We start from the raw sequence: 23044 nt of genomic DNA, 5'->3' as shown, positions 1-23044 counted from the left end.
ATCAGAATTAGACATTTTCATAATATGTACATATAATAATTGTAGGACCAAGTGTAGGACTGATTTTACCGTCCTATACCTTATGAAGGGTAGGTAAATAAAAAGAAAAAAATAAGCATGTAATTCTAAATATTTATTGTGGATACCATTACAACTAAAATACATCAGTTAATAATTTTAGTGCTTTCACAAAATTAATTAATCATTACTGCTATAATAATTAAATTAGTCTAAATTGATGTTACATGTATTTGTACTATTGCCATGACCTTTACAATAATTAATTATTTAAGATTGTAGTATGTAAATGGATAATGTGTTATTGTTAAAAATCAATAATACCTCCTATACACTGAATTTTTTTAACAAACTCATTTTTAAGTTTTTAACTTCTTTTAGACTTCCACAAAGGAGGTTCTCATTTTAGTGTTTTAGTGATGCTATATTAATTAGATCTATTAATTATTACTGACTGGAAAAGAGATTTCTTCCAAAAGACAATTGATTACAATTTACTTAGAAAATACAACATTAAATTGGTTTTTTAAGATTTTTCAAAAAGTATATTGACCTATCAAAAACATATTTTACAGAACAATACTATTATCTTTGTCCCATTTGTCCCGGTGAGTGTGCGGTGGAGTGTTCTCGCAATCGCCACTAATAGCTGACTTAGTTGCATTCTTCAATGATACACTGCTTCCTGTGTGGCCATACTTAGGTTGCTTGATCAAAGACTTCAATCTTGGAATATGAGAAACTCTTTTTTGTAACTTTGCCTTATTTTTGGTATCGTACAAAGTATTTGTTGATTTTGATCTGTGAGCTGCATCTGTTTTATTCTTCATACATGACAGTGGAGTTCTAGAACCACTGCTGCTTGCTGATTTTGATTTTTTAGGTGTATCATTGAGAGAATCAGACTCATCCTCATAAATAAGGATACCATCAGAGTACTTGTCTGGAACATTGCTTTGACGGAGTTCAGTATTTGTATTTTGCAATGCTTTAATCAATGAATCATCTGACATTTCCTCAACATTTCCATCACCAAGTGTGTCTTCGTTTTTGGCAACAACAATGGGAGTTCTCTCAATACCTATAGATGGAGACCTAGGGTCCTCTGTGAGAATTTTAAACAAGGGGATATTTTTAACATTCTCTGGTATCTGTATACATTCGTCAACAGTTTCTATTTCCTCATTATTTTCCTGGGACTGTCCTTTATCAGTTTCCACATAATCAAAATTCGTTTCTAACAGTGTGGTAGGCTTAGAGCATGGTAATGACAATTCATTTTCAATGACTTCATTGGAAGCAGTTGAAGATCCTAATGGCTCATCTGTTTCCTTCAGTGTGTCATTAAGAGCCAAGTCAATGAATTTATCATATAATTTTTTAGGAAGTACTAAATCTGGACTTTCTTGTTCTACTTCAAAAGAAGAATCATAGTTGTTATTGTCAATACTATCATTATTTAGACAAGGACTTCCACAATTATTGCCCTCTAGTTTATGGAGTCTTTTATGTGTATCTTCATCAATATCAGATGTTATAACTATAGGAGTTCTTTCAAAATCCTGTGTTGGCGACCGAGGGTCATATGACTGCAAATGATTTTTTATAACTGCAGATAGAATCGGATTGTTATGAATAAGTTTTCCTTCTGCTTTATCACTTTCAAATGTCTTTCTCAGGTCAACATTCTTAGTTATATTATGCTTTGCACCATTTTTATTCTGAAATGAAGATAAAAATTATTTATATTTATAAATCTCTATAGTATACTCGTAGGGCCATAATTTAAAATTTTGTTCTAGCTAGAGGATTAGAAGATAAAACATAATTTATTACATATAAATTACTAAGTTAAGTCCTAGTTTGATACAACTTGAAAATCTAAATTGACTCTGGTCATGCTATTTTAGTTGAATGCACCAGAACAACAGGTGTTAACCTATATTGGTGTATGATGCATTCTCTAATATAAAACTGGCATATATGCCACTGTCTTGAACTTCATTCTCATCCTATATTTTAGCTCAATTAAACACAAACTAAGTATTAGCTGTTGTATGAAAAGTATCGTTCTTGAGGGGTTCAAAAGTTACACCATATTTTAGTACTTAGTTATGAAATATGTATTCAGAAGTACTAGTTATTATTTAGAGACCTATCTGAAATCAATATACCCAGATTCTAAATTGGTAAGAACAAGTAATTCCCAAAGTAAGAAGTCTAAGACTACCTATTTATAGCGTTTCCTTATTGCCTATAATACGAACCTGCAGTGGAGTCCGAGCTATTTCAGGCGTAGGAGAACGAGGATCCGGATTGCTGCTTACGTCCTTGTCCAATTCGTTGTTTTGGAAAACTGCAGCTGTCTCTGTACTTGATTTACTCGTATTACTCCCCATAGCTACTTTATTTATTTTGTATTACTATTCAAATCATGTGAACACAGGTCAATTAAACATTTTCTTTAAGAAATCCTAGTAAATATACATTAAATTAAAACTAACTGTTTTCAAGAGATTTTAATTTTTTTGCAGCACAACCCAAAACAACTAACGGCTGAATCTGTCAAAATTCATTTCCAATTTTAAAAAGGCGGCTAAAAAAAATTGTGCCATAGACAAGAATTTTGTTTTATTTCAATGAAGCATCTACAGACCTTCAGACGTGACAACTTGTCGGGTTCCAACTTGCACCTGATTGGTGGAATTTTCTCGAACCACAGACTGAAGCAACATTTTCAGAGGCAAAAAGCGCGGCAAAGTGAATATGGCGGCGAAATGTATTTTTCGAAATTTATTTTTTACTTTCTCTTTCGTCTGGCTTTACAAAGATTAGCCAATGTCAAGTTTGTAGTTATTTGTAACAAGTTAGTTAAACTATACAAGTATGGACCCCGTCTGTGCCGGCACTCGCCGACATACGCACGGCACCCCTTTAGAGCGCTTTCCAGTCAGTTCTAACAAAAAAACACTGTAGAAAGGCAGAGCACGCCCGCCAGCTAACACCAACACAGACGAAGTCCCATGTATTATTTAATTTTATCCATACTAATATTATAAATGCGAAAGTGTGTCTGTCTGTCTGCCTGCTACCTTTTCACGGCACAACAGTTTAACCGATTCTGACGAAATTTGGTACAGGGTTATACAGCTTATATCCCGGGGACATCCCTTTTTATCCCGGAAAATCAAAGAGTTCTCACAGGATTCTTAAAAACCCATCCACTTAACCGATTTGTTTGAAATTTGGTACCGAGGTAGCCTGCGTCCCCTGTAATTGACATAGGCATTTTATCCCGGAAAATCAAACGTTCCCACGGGATCTTTAAAAACCTAAATCCACGCGGACGAAGTCGCGGGCATCCTCTAGTTAATAATATTTATATCTATTTTTCATATTTTTATACATAGTTTACTGTTAAATGTTTCTAAAAAAAGCCAGTAGGATTTACTCGAAGGTATCCTATCCTATCTTAGCATATTTTTCTTAGGCAGACACTGTAACACGTTTGTCCAGCTCCCACGACGACATACGGTAACAGCTTTAGGGGACCATCGCCAGCCTAGGGGGCATCGAATTCGACATCTTGTACCCTCGCTTATTTCTAAGCTGTAGTCAGTGGTTGCGCTTCTACAGCTGACTTCACCAACACTAGGCAGCGATAAGGGCTTGCAGGAGTTTCGAGCTGAAATATCAATTAAACAAACAATAATACCTAATTAGTAATCACACTTCACACTATCACACTTCACACTTCACACTAATATTATAAAGGCGAAAGTTTGTATGTGTGTGTGTGTGTGTGTGTGTGTGTGTGTGTGTGTGTGTATGTTTGTTACTCCTTCACGCAAAAACTACTGGACGGTTTGGCTGAAATTCGGAATGGAGATAGATAATATCCTGGATTAGCACATAGGCTACTTTTTATCCCGGAAAACCAAAGAGTTCCCACGGGATTTCGAAAAACCTAAATCCACGCGGACGAAGTCGCGGGCGTCAGCTAGTTTGTTATAAAGCAGTTATACCAACTTAATATTTTCATATTTACGGTGCGGGATTGATTGGCGAACCAATCGCATGCGTTTGATAGCCATCAAATCCATCCTCGCCTATACCACCAAATATTTAGTTCGATAAAAATAAAATACAAGTATGTAGATAGTATCTAGGTACCTACCTTAGCAAGCTCAATGTTAGAGCTCTATAATATCGTTTGTTGTCGTTTTTCGTACTTTTTAGGTTCAGTACAAAGATATATACTTAGATATATTTTAAGTTTTTAAAAATTCCGTGGGAATTCTTTGAATTTCCGTGATAAAAAGTAGACGTATCTATCTATCCATAACTATGGACAGGAAGGAGTAGGACTTATCTAATATCTGCTACATGCTTACCTACTCGAGAAGTTTTTAAGAATAAGTAGATAGAATGTGAATCAGTCTTTTTTATTCTTCGATGAAGAATAAGTTCTATAACGATGTTAATACATACCTCTGCATACAGGAAGATGTCCCTCCCATTTCATATCTTCACCACAAACTAATGCTGATTTTCCTTGTAACTTTAAAGTTTCATCTCGACATGTAAAATTACAAGGTTTATTTCTATCTAAACAATGTGATAGCAAATGTTTTGGCGTTGAACAGCTTTGAGTAACCACATGCACATGTAATTTACACAATCGGAGAGTCTGGAAAATAAATAATTCGATGGTGGTAAGTGGGTACCTATTTTGATTGTTTGCAGAGTGCAGATGACGTGAATCCAATGTGTGAAACACGAATCTTAAAATAAACTCACTTCATTCTTGTGCATTAAACGCCCAACTAAAACATAGGAACCTTGTGGAAGTAATGTACCGAATTTAGGTCCATACATGTGGACTAGCCGAATGCTTCTGGGAACTTTCCGTCCGGAGCACGTGGTTAATACTGGACTTTGGAAAATTACTTTTTCTGCACCAATTTTTGCAATTAGCGTTCTATTATGTGGACACCTCACGCAAACTTTAGGTTCTGAAATAATAAAGTCTAATAAGTTGAGAGTGTTGATACCTTTTTTATTTTTATTTTTTTTAGATACAAATTAGCCCTTGATTGCAATCTCACCTGGTGGTAAGTGATGGTGTAGTGGTAGTCTAAGATGGAAGCGGGCTAACCTGGAATTGATATGGCAGCTTTGGTTTGTACGTGGCATCGTACCAGAACGCTAAATCGCTTGGCTTTGCCGGTAGGGTGGTAATTAGCCACGGCCGGAGCCTCCCACCAAACAAAAGCCTCCTGATAATATAACAATAGTCAGGAATAGCCGAGGACTTGGTGATTTGCTCGTGTTTCTCTCTTTTTAACCCCCGACCCAAAAAGAGGGTGTTATAAGTTTGACGTGTGTATCTGTCTGTGGCATCGTAGCTCCTAAACTAATGAACCGATTTTAATTTAGTTTTTTTTGTTTGAAAGGTGGCTTGATGGAGTGTTCTTAGCTATAATCAAAAAAAAATCGGTTCAGCCGTTTGAAAGTTATCAGCTCTTTTCTCGTTACTGTACCTAACCTTCACTTGTCGGGGGTGTTATAAATTTTTAATTTACACTTGTTCCACGTAAGTTTTCGGACCGATTAGCCAAATAACTTGTGGCTAATTTTCAGCTACTTTGAACTGAATTTGAGCTGCTAATATGATGCAAACTGGAAACTAGCTGTCAGCTAGCTAACTCTAAGCTTCAAAATATAAATATTATGGGAGGCAATCAGTCAGGCGAATTGAATTTGAAGTCAGCATTGAATAATGAATTTGAAGCTAAGGGTTTGCCTAAATAATGACCACGCAAAACGCGCGGCTTGGTTATCGCGGTATTGCACCGGTGCGCCTCCTGCCCGACATCGACCTGCATTTCTTTTCTCTACCTAATAAGGGTCGTCTATATTGTTGTCATAAGGGTCCCAAGGTGCTGGATTGGAGTGAAAACGCAGTGTTGGCTGATGCTACTTGGTGGAAAGGCTAGGTACATATGTTAACGATAAGACCGTGAAATGTGGAAGTCCAAACGAGAAACATATTCAGCAGATGTTCATCTACCGTGATAGATCGATAAGGTCTCGTTCTAGGTAAGTTATAGGCACCTAAGTGTAGTTTAAGAGCTTTGCAATGTCTTTTTTCATAATTGTCTCTTGTTATCATGAATATGTCAATGATTCATTATCTTCTGTTGACCGTAAAAATCTAAAAGTAGAAATCTCATTCTCAATGGGGAAGGATCTGGCAACGCATCGGATTAATATCTCAAAAATATAAGTGAAAGGGATCTGAAGTCCGAACGAACTTCTGCAATGGAAATATGACCCAAAGAGTTCTGTTACAGTGTCCTGTAATTGTGAAAATCAGGGTTAGCGTTTCGGATCATTTTTTATTAACTTAACTAACTTCTATGATCTTCTATGCTTCTCAATAAATGCTTCGGTATTCGGTATTTTTCGCCAGCACGGATGACTTCCCATCCAGGATAAATATACGTTACTTCTTTGTTAATACTTTGGCCATTAATTTCTTTAAGATATGCTTCAGACTGGTAGTAGAGCTTCGGGTCCTCTCTTGGCTGGTAGGTTTTGAATACGTCTTCCACGTGGTTAGAGGACGTCGTCTTGGGTGCATGTACAATGTGCATCGGCGCGCGTAGCCTTGCGAGCCTGCTGCTACTATCATCGTAATCATTAGTTCTGGTAATCTGATTGCCCAGAGATAGATGGTTTAGATTTGACGGACTATGCGACTCCAGGGGTGCTTGAAAGGGCCTGAAAAATAATCACTGCATCTACAAAACGTAAATATTTATAATACATACGTACAAAATAAGTAGTATTTTTTCAATTAGTCTGGTAGCTACTTAAAAATCCATTGAAAATATACCTATTGCAAGCTAATCACAACATGGCAGAAAGTACATCCCGTTTTTAGTTTGGATCTACTTATATAGCACCTAAATAAGTTAGTGCATGTTTTTTAGAACAATAAGGCATCTCACTACAAACACAACTGCAAAAACAACGAAGTTTTCAATTTTCCCGTAAATATTTTGAATTTCTAAACGTTGCATGCAGAAGTGGTTTGCAATATGCAATGACGTCAAAGCTATTTTGGGGAAGATTATTCCCTTGTGGAATTCATACCACAACGATTCTGTTTATCGCCTACCTATATCTAAGCATCTGGTTTATTAATTACCTACCATACAAATCATATAATGTATTATGTACCTAACAGTGTAGTAAGTTTATATTAATCTGAATCTACGGAACTTCTTTTACACCTACTTACCTACTTATATGTATTGCGAAGCTGTGACAAAGCGGCAAAGGGTAGGGAAGATTGTTCGAAAAACCGATAAGTCCCAAGATGCTAGAATGGCGATCTTGCACCAGAAAGCGCAGCGTTGGAAGACCCCCAGCCCCCAATAGGCGGACAGACAACATCAAGCGAGTCGCAGAGAGGATTCAGGCGGCGCAAGACCGTGGTCTATGGACCATGGAAGTCCCTACGAGAGACCTAGTATGTCCAGCAGTAGTCTATCAGTTGATAATGATGATCATGATGATATTCTGAGCTGAATACAAAATCTAGGCTAGTGGATTAGAAATAGTAATGAAATCGAGATGTTTTGTGTCTAAATTATTATGGCAATGTTCCCATTCCGATGTATAATCGGTCAAAAAATGCATTCCAAATGTCGTGCGTCACAACGAACCTGATGATGTGTGTATTGAGTGTTTCAGTTTTGCGTGCTCCGAAACTTCCTGTAACAATTTTTAAATAATGTTGAATTTTAAAGGTCACTTACACTATTTTATTTTAAAATTTTCTTCATAAGTAGGTATTTGCAAACGTAAATTAATCATACAGTTTACTCAATATGATTGTTGATTCTTATTATCGGTTTATTCCAGTTATCCACCCTAAAACAGCCACAGCGTGTAGACTCGGAAACGTGCGTCCACCAAAGGCTAAATAATAATATGTAATAGAATAGACGGACACACGTTTCCGTGTATTTACACCCTAGACTACGATGGCTGAGGGTGGTTGAACGGAATAAGCCAAAGTACATATCTAAATTATAGCATAATAGTGAAGAGTTGAGGACACCTTTTTGCACACCTACTGTTAATAAAATAATTATAATTAGCTAGTAGGCATATTGTTTTCAATGTGTGTGTGATAAGTTAAATCAAAGCTCTGAGTTGTAATTAAATTTACTTATGTTTTAATGGTTTTTTTTTAAATTACTTAGGTACGTATTAATTATTTAAAATATAGAATTAATATTTAGGTACCTACCTGCCTTACTATACCAAAGAATAATATAATAGTATTAGGTATACTAGAAGAATGCGTGAATGTCGTTTAGGTACTGCGACATAAGTTAGCCTAATGTAAATCAAAGTAGTTTCTAATAATAATAATGATTGTGATTTGTGACTAATATTGATGCACATGTTGAAATGCATAACAATATTATGATATCACTGCTATTATAATAGCGGTGATATAACCGTTTGGGATCATTCTAACATAAAATGATTAGATAGTAGGTATGATATTGTACCGAATACAAAAGAACACAAATAAACAGGTATTTTTTTATATCTACTTGACCATTGTCCATTGCAGCTCATAGAATTTCTTCCAAGATGGTAGGTACAATAACAGTATAATATGAGGATAATATAATTGTACAGACAACACAATTAAAAGTCTCAGGTGCATTCCTTAGAGATTTGTTGCACTATCAATATTATCATGATGATACTGATGTCATGCAATAATTTTGAAATAATATGCATACCTAGGTATAGGTAAACATAATGAAGCCTCGTGCAAGGTCAGATAACGAACTTTGATAATCTAGAATTATTTCAAAAAAAAGTACCTCCCCCTTTTTTGAAATTGGTTCAAAATGCCTACCTAGTGTGTTTTACACGAATTCATTATCTTCAAGGAAAAAAACAAAAGATTTCGAGTTGGCAAAATGCGTTAGAGTTAAAATGAGATTGAGTTTTTAAGTTAGATAGGACAGGATAAAATAACATTGAAAACAATTAATAAAAGTAAGTATAATAAAAACACTTACCAGCGAAAAATAATATTAATAAAACAACATAACAAAACATTATGTAGCGATCAACATTCGTAGTATTGTGTGTCGATGTTTTCCACTACGTATGTAGATCTGTATGTAGTTGGTACGCAAAAGATTTTCGCGAACTATATTTTCGCGAACTAAGATTCGTTTATTTTGAAATACACTGCTCGTTATTGCACCAAGGTGATCCCGGCCAAAATGGACAAAGCCAACTGATTTCAAAAAGCGCGATCTCACAACTACTTGGGAGATTCAACGTGGGCGGCGCGTAGTACTGTTGCCAGAATGGTATTTAAATACTGTTTATATAGCCTCTATGGGTCTTAGAAATGACATTATGTTAATAAATGTGACGATGTGATGAAGTTATAAGTGAAATAGTAGGATTACAATTAAATTATTGCGTAACTATAGGTGCATAAGTAGGTAACGGTTAACTGAGATGGTTTAATGTAGATCACTGCTCAAGGTGCTGGGAACGGGTTGCGAGAGGAAACAGGCTGCAGCGACGTTGACAGCCTCGATGTTTACGTCGATAATGACCCTTTCCTTTTTCTTTTCTTGAGGAAAATCTATCATGGATGCCATCAGCCACGGGGAAGCACAGTAGTTATGTCGGACTCCTACCGACTAAAAACCTCACGAAGTTCCATCCCACCGATTTCGACGGAGCACAAGGGCCGCCTCGTTACTCCGCCACTGGATGCCCGCCGCAGCAAACCCAACACTGGGGCACTACGTGCCTCCGACACCGTTAGAGGCATGCGGGTACCACAGCACGCCAACCAACCCGAGGACCACACTGTGAGTGACCCACCACCCCGTGTCCATCATTCACGGCTCATCCCGAAGGCCTGGGCTCGCGGGGAGGGCAATTCCCCTCCACGTTCCCTATCCTCAACATCTCCCCTCCCTGCCAAGTCAATTAGTCATGGCTAACAATATCCCATGAAGAGAAATTGTTAACCATGTTATCAGGGTACGCTGCTCTTCCCCCACACTAATCTACAGTAGTTACAGTTTTAGGTATGTAAGTTACAATATCTAGGTACTTATTACTATCAGCCTCAGTTCGATTAAAGTTGAGATTTTTACCTTGTGGTCTTATTCTAGCGCTCCGTGGTCCACGTCCAGCTGTTGGGTCCATTCAATCGCAGTCTTGGTCAATGATTTTACTTACGTAAGTGCTTAAGATAGCTCAATTTACGCGACCCATTTACACCAAACGTATAAATGAATAGGACCTTGTCACAAAAGCCATCAATCAAACAAAAAATTATCGTTAATCAGTTTACGATGAACATTTTTATTGGCAAAGGACAAAGATACAGAAAAAGTACCTTCTGTATCATATATTTTATGATTACGACACAATATATAATAAACGGATTGTATTATACCAACTCTATTATGGGAGGGAGCGATTACTCATATGTAAGGATTAGATTAGATATCTGTATGTTACGGCTGTAAGCTGAAGTGCGGTTGCGCCTAGTAGCCGGCTGCAACTAGCTGTGACTAATAGAAATTGGTTAGACTTAAGTGTATGCTTTCGACTAAAATGGCTTAGACTTGCTTCATCGTTCCTTCATTTGTGAGCCTCCTAGCTTCGAGCTTTCTAAACACACTCTAGGGGTAGGTAGGTCAGACAAGAGTGAGGGAGTCAGGCGATCAGATTTCATTCTGGGTCTAGTCTATATGCCTAATAGAAGTCGAATGCTTTTTAGTCAAAATATTGTAACTGGCTACACATGATTTTAGGCTGAATAAATAATGTATACCTATTGCCTCCTGCCTCACCTACCTAGTTGTACCCGTTGTTGTAGTAAATTCGTCTTTTAGCCGTGTTAACATTCTTTTCTATTCCTATAACTACGTAGGTATATCGTATCTCCATGAAATATCCATCACAGTTAATAAAGAAAACACATTTAAAGAAAAGACTTTTAATAAAAATTCTAAACTCAACTTGAAAGAAGTTAAATAAACTTTTACATAGGTAAAATGTTCTCTTCACAACAGATTTGTCTTATTTACATCACATCTATGCAGCAGGTGCTGCCTTGCAACATACCTACTCATATACAAATTCTCTTTTTGATGTGGAAGACAAAACTTGCGTAAAAACCTACTGTAGGTTAAATAACCTAGGTAGCTCGTGCGCCTAGCCTAACACTTATTGTTAAACGTATTTGTTTACAGTGAAGACACAGCAGGGATGATAAGGTGGGTTGGGGTACGTAAAAGCTTGGCACGGAGGCACCGCAGGACAACACTCGCCAGGGTACCAGTTCGTTCTCGCATACCTTCCGCTAGGTCTCGTGGCTGCGCCGTGGTTGAAGCAGTCTGCTTTGCATGGGAAATCGTAGCAGCAAGGCCTGGAAAAAACTAGGATTGAATATTTCGGTTAAAATATAAATTTTGGAGGTAAGGAATACACATAGTTTTAAAAACCAAAGTAAGTTTTGTTAATAAGTAGGAACTAGATTAACTGCTTTCTACATATAATGTAATATATTAAGGAACTATTGAGTTGAAAATATCAGTCAGTAGTACTTATAGCCTAGCGGTCAAGACGTTCGGTCTCCTAGTCGGGGAGTCCGGGGTTCGATACCAGGCATGCAATTCTGACTTTCGGAGTAATTTGCCATAACGGCAAGGAAGACATTGTGAGGAAACCTACATGCCTGAGAGTTCTCGCATGTGTGAATTCTGCCAATGTGGTCAGTGAGGTGGACTCTGGTCAACATTCTGAGAAGAGACGTTCTCAGTAGTGAGCCGGCGATGAGTTATTGATGATGATGTTTGAAAATGTAGTTTTTCGAAAAATCAAAGGAATTTTACTGCGACTTTTTAAAATTACCTTTCCCGAGGTGCATTGCTTGGTCCTCCGTAGTATGGTGCTACTTCCTTTTGATACGGCTTAGGACGGGGCTGGCCGTAACAAGGCCTCTTATAGTAGATGCTGTATTCGCCTTTCACACACCCATACCTCGGTTCGGCTCTTGAACATTCAATTCCTCGTGGCAACACTGACATAATTGTTTTTCTGATTTTTAAGCCTTTAGAGGAAAAGGAAAAATTATGTTTAATTTATCTATAGATGAAATAAACTTTCGACTTTTCGAGAGCACATCAACTGGAAGGTATTTAATAAAGCAAAGATAATTAATATTAGGTTGGTTTTACAGGTACCTGTAGCTAAACCAGTAAATCAGGAATTTAAGGAAATCTTCTCCGTAAAGATTTAAATATTCTTGTCTTAACCATCAAAAGGTGCTCTTTACGTCTTATATTATTTTTCAATTTTTATTCAATTTGGATATTTTAAATTTTTTATAGAAATTTTATAAACGAGCTTATTACTAAATTTTTACTAATGACTAATGTCATTTTCCTTATTTTTTTCATGATTGGCATTTGGCAACTTGCCAGACTTTCAGCCTTGCTTGCCACATGCTTGCCACATACTTGCCGAATTTGTGTGCAGTATAATGCACACAAATTCGGCAAGGTACCTAGGTATATAATTCGCAGTCGCACTAACCGAACAAACCTTCAGAGGATTCAAAAACAAAAAAAAAACTGATATTCATAGAGTTAAATAATCTAGTTTTTAAAATAACAGAAAACAACAACGAATAAACGTTAAAATAAAAAAAAGATTTAATTATAATAATTTCACAGTAGGAATATATAAATTCATTCACATGACAAAACAAAATTTAAACAACACCGAAAAATTATGATATCAATAAGACGTGATGCAATTAGGACCATGATGACCGATTGCAATCGTTGCTTTATCGAATGCTGCGATTGGTTGCGGCGGCTGACCCACGGCAAGTATGGCATCTGTAATTGACAAATTTATTTTAATATCTGTGGAAAAGTAATAAGTATGACAAGGTCCCTACGGCCGGTGGAGCAGCTACCCTCGGGAAAGCGCAGTGTTGATAGGTGCACCCAAACTAGACGGACTGATGACGTCAAACGAGTCGCAGGGAATAAAAGAGAGTGATACATAAATAATAATGTCCAGTCCATGTGACTTCCATCAGTTGGAACGACGACAATAATTCCTTAATTATTAAAAATTAAAAATAAATAATTGATTAATTAAGGTTTAAATTTCAAAATTTATTTAATTTACCTACTAGCAGTTCGGAAAACAGATCATAAGTAGAACGAACAAGTTATTAGGTAAGTACTTTTTTAAAATCATAAACTTTACCATATTATTATCAATGTATCAAATGTATGTTTTTGGGAATCCCATGGGAACTCGCTAAATATCCCGGGATATAAGCTAACCCTGTACCAAACTTCATCAGAATCGGTTAAACTGTTGGGCCGTGAAAAGGTAGCAGACAGATAGACACACTTTCGCATTTATAATATTAGTATGGATGTACAACGTTGTAATGTCTATAACTAGTCGGTATAACTAGTTCTATAACAAGAATTTCCATCAGAAAATGACTTTGAAATATGAAGAGAGCGAGTCGTCTGGTAGGTGCATCACTGGATATGAGCTACTTGACTGTAAACTGTGACGAGGGATCCGCCCCTGCCGCAACATGACGGTGGACTGCTGGGCGAACAGCAAGCATGAGGACAACCACTACTGCCAGATCTGAAAAAAGAACGTTGAATAAAGGACGTGAGGTAGACTAAGGTTGAGATCTTAAAGAGCGAATTTTGATTTCGCTCATACTTAAGACACCGTTAAAACTACTTTATCCGTCTCAAAAATGAGTTTAAGGCATGGACCTAGAATTTAGAATAGATGGCTTTAATATACTGGGAGGGCATTGGGAGGGTTGAAGGTACGAGTATCTACAACTTACTGGATTGCGGACATAATAGATTGCAACTGATTTATGACTCCCATTCGGTTACACATTTTGCAATTTTTCCCTTCAAATTCGAATTCTTATTGTGTTTAAAGCTAATTGATTTTATTTATCACACTTGTGAAAATTTTGCCAAAATGATTTAATGATGACTGTCAATTTGACAACATGCCAATCTCAAAGTTTTGTTTCAATTACTTAGTTCTGATTTTGAAAATAAGTAGAGTTGATCATCAATGGAGGTGTTCAAAGAAGCCCTTGTTGGTACGATGTTATCATTATGCGACTCACTGCTACTTATTGTAAATTATGATATTTTATCTCAGAAACATTCTCACAAATCCCAACAACAACTGTGCAAACTTCGTGATCACTACGACCGCTTTGCCTGAGTGTTACGATGACGAACAAGAAGAAAAACTTACATTAAATGTGACTGTTATTTAGTTATACGATGGAGAACACGACGGGTAATGAGACTGGACCTGTAATCAAATAATATTTTAATGTGATTCAAAATATGCTAACTAATTGTTATAGCTATTTTATGATTCACTCTTGGTGTGATAGCCGAGGTGACCAGTTGATTTTAGATTATGCTCATCTTGGGGTCCCATAGTGCTAGAATGGCAATCATCGGAAAGTATTGAAAGACTCGCATGAGAATTGAGAACCTATCCAGCTTTAGGGTGAAATTCTTCCAACGCACGCAGCAGGCGATGAAGAGATCCATGATACTATCTACTTGCATAATGAAAAAATTAGGATCTCCGTTGAAGAAGCAGAGTTACCAAACAGTTAAACGAGATGATCAGGGTAGACTCCAGCTCGAACAATGAAACAGTGAAGGTGATGCTGGAATGGCGACTTTGCACTGGAATTATATGTCGAGTTGTATGTACACTTACCGGCCGCTCGTAATTTATAAGCTGGTATCTGACTTTCTTGTCCTGGCTATTGAGAAGCATACCCGGCCAGCTGGTGGGGCGGTAGTCGAAGGTGCTGTCGTGGACAATCAGTGGTCTCCGTACTGTCACAGGGTCCATTCCACACGGTAAGCATTTTAAACCCTATAGTTTATAATTCACAAGAAAGTAGTAATTTAAAAAATTAAAAAACACAACTGCTCTGCTAGATTGAATTTTTTTTTTAATTATAGCCAATGTCAATCGGGATGATGTAAGGATTCTAACGATACTCTAAGTCATATCCAAATCTGTTCAGTCGTTTAGAAAATAGATGGTACAAAGAAACTCACATACATAATTATGTTAGCGACATTGCCTTTGCCTAGAGTTGAATTTGAAAAAAAGAAAAGACAATTGGAGGGAGATGGAAAAATAGCGCCAAGAAAAGTGATAGTTATTGATTCGAAGCAGAAAAGATTGAAATTTATTAATATGTTTTCAAGAAGTTAGTAGGTTAGAATTAAAGTTAAAGTTTATCATGCATTGTATAGCTATGTTAGTTGTTAGTTCTTATGAGTTGAGGTTATTTTTTATTACATACGTGAACCATGAAAACATTACACTTCTTTTTTTAGGCAGTTGTGTAAAAAATGATCAGGTACGGTTTTACAAAGGTACGGACACAATAACTATTGCCACTACTTGGTGCTGCTTGTTGTATGGAGTAGATAATAATTGTCTGCTCCATACAAAAAGCACGACATTACGAGTAACGTAGGCATCGCAACGTCGAAAGTCTACGTAAAATACAAGTATCCGCTATCACTTCTTGGATAATCACAACTTCTTTACAAACTACTCTACTAAAATATAGAAGCGTAGAAGGTACCTGAACTGGATAGCAGGGTATACAGTTTGAAGGTTCCATAAAGCTTGGCAAATCAAGTCCTGGGCTACAAATTTTATTTGGAGTAAAAATCTTTAATTACTTAATAAATAAAATAAATATTCATTAAACGTTACTTTTTAATTTTAAATTATAATTTTGTTAGATTTTTCTCCTTTTTTTAAATTTCTGACATAGTTAAGCTTTCAAAAATAGGTATACAGGTAGAGTAAAAATCCTACGTAAGTGGCATGCATGTAGGTGGTATATATCATTGCTAGTTATAAAAATATTTTTTGTGCGGACAAGGACAACTTCAAAGCCGATAAATCAATTTCTGCTCGGAACAAAGCAGATTTCTAACGAATAAAAATTTCACTGTCTGTGTAACAAATCTATGCTAGGACAACGAGCTATGGTCTGATTTTGGAACTTATTCCGTTTCTCCACCAACAGCCACCTTAGGGTACTCGGAAACATCGTATGCGTGTCCGTGTACCCTGGACGGCAATTAGCATATTAGTTTTTAGTCCAGGGTAGATGTCCGGACACTCGTTTCATACACGACTCAAATGATTGGGGTTTTAGGATTGATTTATCTATGGGGTGGATAAACAGAATAAGAAAATTTTTGAATCTAAATCTGGGGGTATCAGTAACTCCAGTTGGAAACTAGGTATAGTTTCCAACATCCAAATATAAGCCAATGGATTTGATTTGGACCATATTATTAGAAAACATAATATTATTTCGGATGATCAATAGTTATTTCTGTCGTAGCAACAAACTTCGTAGCGTTTCGTAGAGTCGTAGCCAACACGATGTCATAATAATATGTTATTTAATTACCGAACTTAGTATTCCATTAGCCATCTAGATGAAACTGGTAAATCTCGTAGCCTAGGTATTGTGGCTATAAATATACCGCATCTAGGCATGATGGCTCATTTGTTCGGCTACCATAACACAGATTCAAAATTTTATATAAGTGGAAAAAATAAATAGTTCAAAGTACCAAAATGCCTAATTGTGCACCTACAGTTTGTGCCTCGCCGATGCCTATGTATACGCCGCCATGCCAACCAGTATGTGTGCCAACCAACAACTCATGTGGACCTGGATCCTACATGTGCCAGAGCAACGTGCCACCAACACAGAGGTGCTATCCTGTGAATCCTTGCATCAATATTTATAGCTGTCACACTCAAATAATGTAAACCGGATTGTATGCAATAATCAAGAAAATCAAGTGTATGCTGGACTAACATCGTCAGTGATTTCGTCAGTAAATTTTGTTGTGTAACAATAATTAGTATGTAAAATTAAAGTATAAAACAGTAGTTTTCAAGTCATTCACCTATTGTTTATAGAAATAAAAACATTAGTGTATGTGCAAAAATGCCATTTACTCTGTATCGACTATACATTAAAAAAAAAACTATAAATTGTAAAAGATAATAAAGGTAGGTATGTAAAACTACGAATAAAAAATTGCACAAATCTACTAATATAATTTTGTTACCGAAGAGGAACATTAACGGGATAATAGCTGCTAGATTGTGGACCCTGAAAAAGAAAATTTGTATTAATTTTTATGAAAATACGCGCAACCTACCTTCTGTAATAATGCCAGCACCATACGTAAGGAAAACCTTCCGCAAGTCTGACCAGCAAATTGTATAAAGTTTCAACTCAGTCGGATGGATGGAGCACAAAGTCATACTTAGTTAACTATATCAGTCAGACAAACAGACAAACATTAATTTGCACAAAAAGATTGTGATAGATTTTAAACTTTAAACATTTGTTAAATTTGAGTAAGTAACAGGTTTTCTTAAAATATAAAAGGAAAAGGCGACTGACTGGCTGTCAATCTATCAACGCCCAGCTCAAACTACTGGACAGATTCAGCATTCCGATAGCTTTTAAATTAAACTCTTAAAGGGGTAAAATAGGGGGTTAAAAGTTGTGTAGTCCACGCGGATGAAGTCGCGGGCGTAAACTAGTATTGAATAAAGTACTAATCATTATTTTTATATTTTTTTTCTATATAATTTATAGAGTGCTTATTATAAAAACTTGGTATTGTGAATATGGAAGCGTTGCTATTATTTAAAATTTTGGTTGGCAAATTTCGAAACAATTCAACATTAGTAGAGGCATAAATTCCTCCTTATTATGTTATTACTACTTAGTTCAGTTTGTTAATAATAGTGACAAGTGTAAATTAAAAATTTATAACACCCCCGACGATCCAAAGTATTTGAGTTTTCCAAAACATCATTTTCAAATAAATAATTATGTATTTAGGCAACGTCCATCTTGACAGCTTGACATTTGTCTATTGACATAATATTATGAACCTAACGGTTATCTAACCTTCTTTTCTACAAGAAAACTAGAAAAGAGCTGATAACTCTTAAACGGCTGAACCAATTTTTTTAGATTATAGCTAAGAACACCCTCGATCAAGCCACCTTTCAAACAAAAAAAACTAAATTAAAATCGGCTCATTCGTTTAGGCGCTACGATGCCACAGACAGATACACAGATACACAGATACACAGATACACAGATACACAGATACACAGACACACAGATACACACGTCAAACTTATAACACCCCTCTTTTTGGGTCGGGGGTTAAAAATCCTGTGGAAGCCCTTTCATTTTTTGGGATCAAAAGTAGCCTATATCCGTCTCTGTGATGCAAGCTATCTCTGTACGAAATAGATGATAACCGCGATATCTTCGATGTGGATTTAAGTTTTTAAAAATCCTGCTTTTTTTTCAAACAGCTGGGCCACGAAAAGCTAGCAGAAATAACATAGGTACAGATAGACATACTTTTGCATTTGTAATATTAGTAAGGATTAGGTAGACAATATGTAATTTCTTACTTACTTGTTTGAAGTAATTAGTACTAGACAAAGCGTATCGGACACCGGGATTTTTTCTTGTGTTACAATCTGCAGGAAGACTTGTCGGTCGTGTGTCGAAGACACTATTGTGCACTATCAAAGGCCTTCGTCGGGTCACTGGGTCCAGCTCGCAGTACGAACAGCAACTGCGACAGACTGGTAGGCAAGGATATGGAGGAGGTGGTGCTCTCGGGCATATAGGGCGCTGCTTGGGAAGTATCGGAGTTGGGCACTGAGGGTTGCAGCAAGGCAATACCGGTTGATAGCAGGGAGTTGGTTCTGGACAAGGACAGACCTGTGGAACAAATAATAGAAAATAGAAACATCAGAGAGTGTTTTATTAACCCCCGACCTAAAAAGAGGGGTGTTATAAGTTTGATGTGTGTATCTGTCTGTGGCCTCGTAGCTCCTAAACGAATGAACCCATTTTAATTTAGTTTTTTTTTGTTTGAAAGGTGGCTTGATCGAGATTATTCTTAGCGAAGAAAATCGGTTCAGCCGTTTGAAAGTTATAAGCTCTTTTCTAGTTTTCTTATAGTAGAGGTTCTTGTGTCGGAAGATTTTTAAATTTTGAGTTATTATTTATTTTATTTATTGATTTACTAAGAATAAAATATTTTAAGAAGTATTTTTTTTCTTTGTATTGTCCAAGATGGAAGCAGAATAACTTGGAAGGGATATGACAGTCAATTTAACCCAAACCCCTAATCGGTTTCTACAAAGGATCGTGTCGAAAAGCTAAATCACTATAGGCTGTATATCGGTAAATAGCCACAACCTCTCTCCAGATCACAAAAGAGACACTTTCAAATTAAATTATAAATTCCTCAAATATTTGCCTCTGCCGGGAATCCAACCTGAGAGCTTCCGTTTAAATAAGACCAAGGAATTTTCAATTATTAGATCAACAAGTGCAGTACGTAATTGAAAAAGAAATAATAGTTTTCTTAATTTTAAATGTAGGTCAATGTAATGTGTATGATTTATTTATAAAACTAACTCTTGCCGCTCTTGCCCTTATACTGGATCTAGGTTTGTGAATTAGACGTAGGATTAGGAAGCTTTTACTTTCCTGGATGAAAATAGCCTGTGAGCAAAATATATATTTGCCAGTGCCTGCGAAAGTCCCGTCAAAATCGGTTCAGTTAAAAAATTGTTAAAATTATTGAGATCAATAAAACGCAGCTATTTCGAAATCACAGACATTTAGTTATTTATTTGTGCCTAGGCACAGGTAGATAAAAGTAGCTTACCGGAGGGGGATCACAAGGTTCTGGCGGCGGGCAGCAAGGCAGTACTGGTGGACAAAATACTGGTTTTGGTGGTGGGTACGGGGTAGGTTCACACGGTAGTTGTCTTCTACTTCTACAAGGAGGCAATACGGGCACTATTGGAGGTACGATATCAGGAATTATAGGTGCTGGACAAGGTCTGAACACTGGTTTGCAATTGCAAGGTGGACACGGCGTGCACGGTACAGGAGGTGGGCAGCAGGGTTGCCAGCAGGGCAGCGGTGGAGGGCACGTATACCTGCATGGCCCCATGCCACATGGGAGAATCGCGGGACATGTCGGACAGAAACTACACGCACACATTTTTACGATTAATTTATAGAAAGATTTATATAAAATAAGTAAATATTTTGCACAAATTACATTTAATTTCAATTTTTATAACGATTTAGTTATCCAAATATATATTTTATGAATTTTTTAATATTTTTAAGTGTTTGTCAAATATCGTAAAAAAAAAACTATATCCATAATCTCTAGCATTTTAAGAAGAAAACAGATCTTATAACCTATTTCGAAGCAATGTAAATTCTCTTCGCTACAAGTGCTGAACAAACCTCTTTTATTGATGTCAAAGACATGAAGAAAGAAATAGTGTGTCATCAATTCATCAAAGCATATCAAAGTCATATCACATTCTTCTTTTTAACCCCCGACCCAAAAATAGGGGTGTTATAAGTTTGACGAGTGTATCTGTGTATCTGTGTGTCTGTGTATCTGTGTATCTGTGTATCTGTCTGTGGCATCGTAGCGCCTAAACGAATGAATCGATTTTAATTTAGTTTTTTTTGTTTGAAAGGTGGCTTGATCGAGAGTGTTCTTAGCTATAATCTAAAAAAATTGGTTCAGCCGTTTAAGAGTTATCAGCTCTTTTCTAGTTTTCTTGTACAAAAGAAGGTTAGATAACCGTTAGGTTCATAATATTATGTCAATAGACAAATGTCAAGCTGTCAAGATGGACGTTGCCTACATACATAATTATTTATTTGAAAATGATGTTTTGGAAAACTCAAATACTTTGGATCGTCGGGGGTGTTATAAATTTTTAATTTACACTTGTTGAGTAGTATTTTATTTGTTCATTATTAAAAACCATATTATATTATAACCATAATCTTTTAAATCTTTAGTTTTTTTATTAAAATATTAAATTTAAAAATTGTAAAAGTTAAAATGAGTGCCACATTTTACAGTTACGACCCCTGCGTATGCACAGGCATGCCGTGTGGAGCTTGCTACCCATATTCAACAAAGCCGTGTGTAGCATCAAGGAACGATTTGGGACCATGCTCAGTGTGCCCAGGCGGAGGGTGCTCGCCATGTCCAGCGCCCGTGCGACCCTGTCCAGCTCCTTGTCCGGCACCACCCGTCCTGCCTTGCTTGCCTCCATGTCCACCATGTGATAAGGTTTGTCATATCCAAATTTCATTATAAAATTATCATCATCACCCATCACAGGTCCAGTACTAAGAACGGGTATCTGTTCAGAATGAGAAAGGTGTAGGCCATATTCTACCACGCTACTTCACACACCTTTTTGAGAACAACTCTATGGAGAACTCTCAGGCATTCAGTTATCCGCACGATGGTTTCCTTCATCGCTAAAGTGATATTTAATAGCTCATAAACAGTTATCAGGTAATATGGCTTCTGAGATCTAGCTTATCTAAAATATTTTTTCAGATTATTTTTATATTACGGATTTAAGCATGATTGTTATTCAGGATGTTATTAATACCTGCACTAAAACACCTAATGGATAAGAAAGGAATTATTAAATCGGAAATAATAATGATAGTAATGTAATCCCTTTTTAAAACAGAATCAAAAACGGAAGATGATCTAATGGATATCTTTGTTTTAACTTTATTTCATACCAGCTGATGATAAGGTTTTCAAAATTCCGTGGGAACTGTGATTTTTCGGAATTTGAAGTGGCCTATATTATTCTTCAGGTTTTTAAGTATACCCACCCATGCAAAAAATCACGTCGATCCGTTAATCCGTTGTCGTGATTGAAGGACAAACCAACGAACAAACACTTTTGCATTTATAATAAATCACATCGATCCGTTACTCCATTACGTCGTGGTTGAAGGACAGTCCAATAATCCAACAAACCCACCAGCATTGATATATATTTTTATGATTGCAGCCTGGAAATCCAATTCCCCCACCCGGCCGTATCTGTGAATCTGTAGCCATTCCATGCTGCAGGCCTAACAGATGTAAGCCCTGTCCATGCTACTGCTGCACGGAGCCTGGAGTGTGTTCAGCAAAACGGTGCAGCTATCCTGGAGTCGCCGTGTGCGGTGGCTGCTGTGGCCCATGCATGCCCGTTTGGTGATTCAGACACAAAGTTTTCGTAAAAAAAATGGACTTCTTTGATTGGATTGGATTGTACTTATATTTTTGTGATTGAAACAAATAAAGCGTTCTAAATTATTTTTCACTTTATCACTTATCAACGTTTTAAAATTTGGGCCATGACATGGATCATGATCTTAGAATTGCAATTGCTTGTATAGTACAGTGTAGCATATTATGGTACATTGTGAAACAGATTTTATTTGTTTTTATGCATAATAGTTTTTGAGTTAACGTGCAAAATGAGGAAAAAAATATCAGGTATTTGCGGTACCGATATAAATATACGGTACTCTCGGTGCGTGAGTGTGACTCGCACTTTGCCGGTTTTTTTTATATTAGTAGCACAGAATATTATGCTTAATATAGTCCTTGTCCGAGACAGATTTAATTATGATCCATAAATATATATATTATAATCAGATATTATCTAATTGGTCATTTTATCCAAGCTGGATAAAAATTGCGCTGTGGCTTGGCCGAGGTATTTCCTAGCATAGAAATATAAGAACCTAAGAAGGCAACCTTGTATAAACCAAGCCAAAAAATATATGTTATGCATTAGACACGATAAAATGGATCATACCTAAAGCTCTTATAATATTTTAATTACTTATTATCTAATCAAATGTGATATTTGAGAAAGTATATAAAGAAAATTAATT

The 23044-nt window shown here is 36.5% G+C and overlaps 5 protein-coding genes and 1 long non-coding RNA gene across 8 annotated transcripts; 2 read left to right on the top strand and 4 right to left on the bottom strand.

Annotated features, from left to right (window-relative positions):
* Positions 1 to 112: 112 nt before the first annotated feature.
* On the bottom strand, positions 113 to 2894 carry LOC123877664. Its single transcript, XM_045924511.1, has 2 exons — positions 2286 to 2894; positions 113 to 1739 (listed from the first exon to the last, which is right to left on the bottom strand). Exons 1-2 carry the CDS (start codon positions 2415 to 2417, stop codon positions 588 to 590), a joined length of 1284 nt encoding a protein of 427 aa, XP_045780467.1. The 5' UTR covers positions 2418 to 2894; the 3' UTR covers positions 113 to 587.
* Positions 2895 to 3332: 438 nt separating this feature from the next.
* On the bottom strand, positions 3333 to 10508 carry LOC123877672. Of its 2 annotated transcripts, none has more exons than XM_045924523.1 (6): positions 10245 to 10508; positions 7755 to 7803; positions 6437 to 6804; positions 4819 to 5033; positions 4510 to 4708; positions 3333 to 3703 (listed from the first exon to the last, which is right to left on the bottom strand). In XM_045924523.1, the coding sequence occupies exons 1-6, from the start codon at positions 10294 to 10296 to the stop codon at positions 3486 to 3488; spliced, it is 1101 nt and encodes a 366-aa protein (XP_045780479.1). In that variant the 5' UTR covers positions 10297 to 10508; the 3' UTR covers positions 3333 to 3485. The 2 variants fall into 2 exon arrangements, with proteins under 2 accessions (XP_045780479.1, XP_045780487.1); XM_045924531.1 differs by lacking the exon at positions 10245 to 10508 and adding an exon at positions 9138 to 9417.
* A 577-nt stretch (positions 10509 to 11085) lies between these two features.
* LOC123877706 lies at positions 11086 to 12543 on the bottom strand. 2 transcript variants are annotated; one of them, XM_045924565.1, is made up of 3 exons: positions 12344 to 12543; positions 12013 to 12214; positions 11086 to 11527 (listed from the first exon to the last, which is right to left on the bottom strand). In XM_045924565.1, the coding sequence occupies exons 2-3, from the start codon at positions 12186 to 12188 to the stop codon at positions 11332 to 11334; spliced, it is 372 nt and encodes a 123-aa protein (XP_045780521.1). In that variant the 5' UTR covers positions 12189 to 12214; positions 12344 to 12543; the 3' UTR covers positions 11086 to 11331. The 2 variants fall into 2 exon arrangements, with proteins under 2 accessions (XP_045780521.1, XP_045780512.1); XM_045924556.1 differs by having other exon boundaries at positions 12013 to 12211; positions 12345 to 12542.
* Positions 12544 to 16745: 4202 nt separating this feature from the next.
* Positions 16746 to 20408, bottom strand: LOC123877185 (cornifin-A-like). The gene is made up of 3 exons (XM_045923702.1): positions 19974 to 20408; positions 18704 to 19015; positions 16746 to 17365 (listed from the first exon to the last, which is right to left on the bottom strand). Exons 1-3 carry the CDS (start codon positions 20313 to 20315, stop codon positions 17318 to 17320), a joined length of 702 nt encoding a protein of 233 aa, XP_045779658.1. The 5' UTR covers positions 20316 to 20408; the 3' UTR covers positions 16746 to 17317.
* On the top strand, positions 16961 to 18049 carry LOC123877204. Its single transcript, XR_006798522.1, has 2 exons — positions 16961 to 17048; positions 17959 to 18049. It is a non-coding gene; the product is annotated as an uncharacterized LOC123877204 (long non-coding RNA).
* A 708-nt stretch (positions 20409 to 21116) lies between the features above and the next one.
* On the top strand, positions 21117 to 22457 carry LOC123877196 (small proline-rich protein 2H-like). The gene is made up of 2 exons (XM_045923729.1): positions 21117 to 21419; positions 22168 to 22457. Exons 1-2 carry the CDS (start codon positions 21186 to 21188, stop codon positions 22357 to 22359), a joined length of 426 nt encoding a protein of 141 aa, XP_045779685.1. The 5' UTR covers positions 21117 to 21185; the 3' UTR covers positions 22360 to 22457.
* The last annotated feature ends 587 nt before the right edge of the window (positions 22458 to 23044 follow it).

Source organism: Maniola jurtina, chromosome 2 (genome assembly GCF_905333055.1).
Source record: "Maniola jurtina chromosome 2, ilManJurt1.1, whole genome shotgun sequence".
Taxonomy (NCBI): domain Eukaryota; kingdom Metazoa; phylum Arthropoda; class Insecta; order Lepidoptera; family Nymphalidae; genus Maniola; species Maniola jurtina.
The sequence above is the reverse complement of the archived record's forward strand: the minus strand, read 5'-3'. Positions and strand labels throughout refer to the sequence as shown.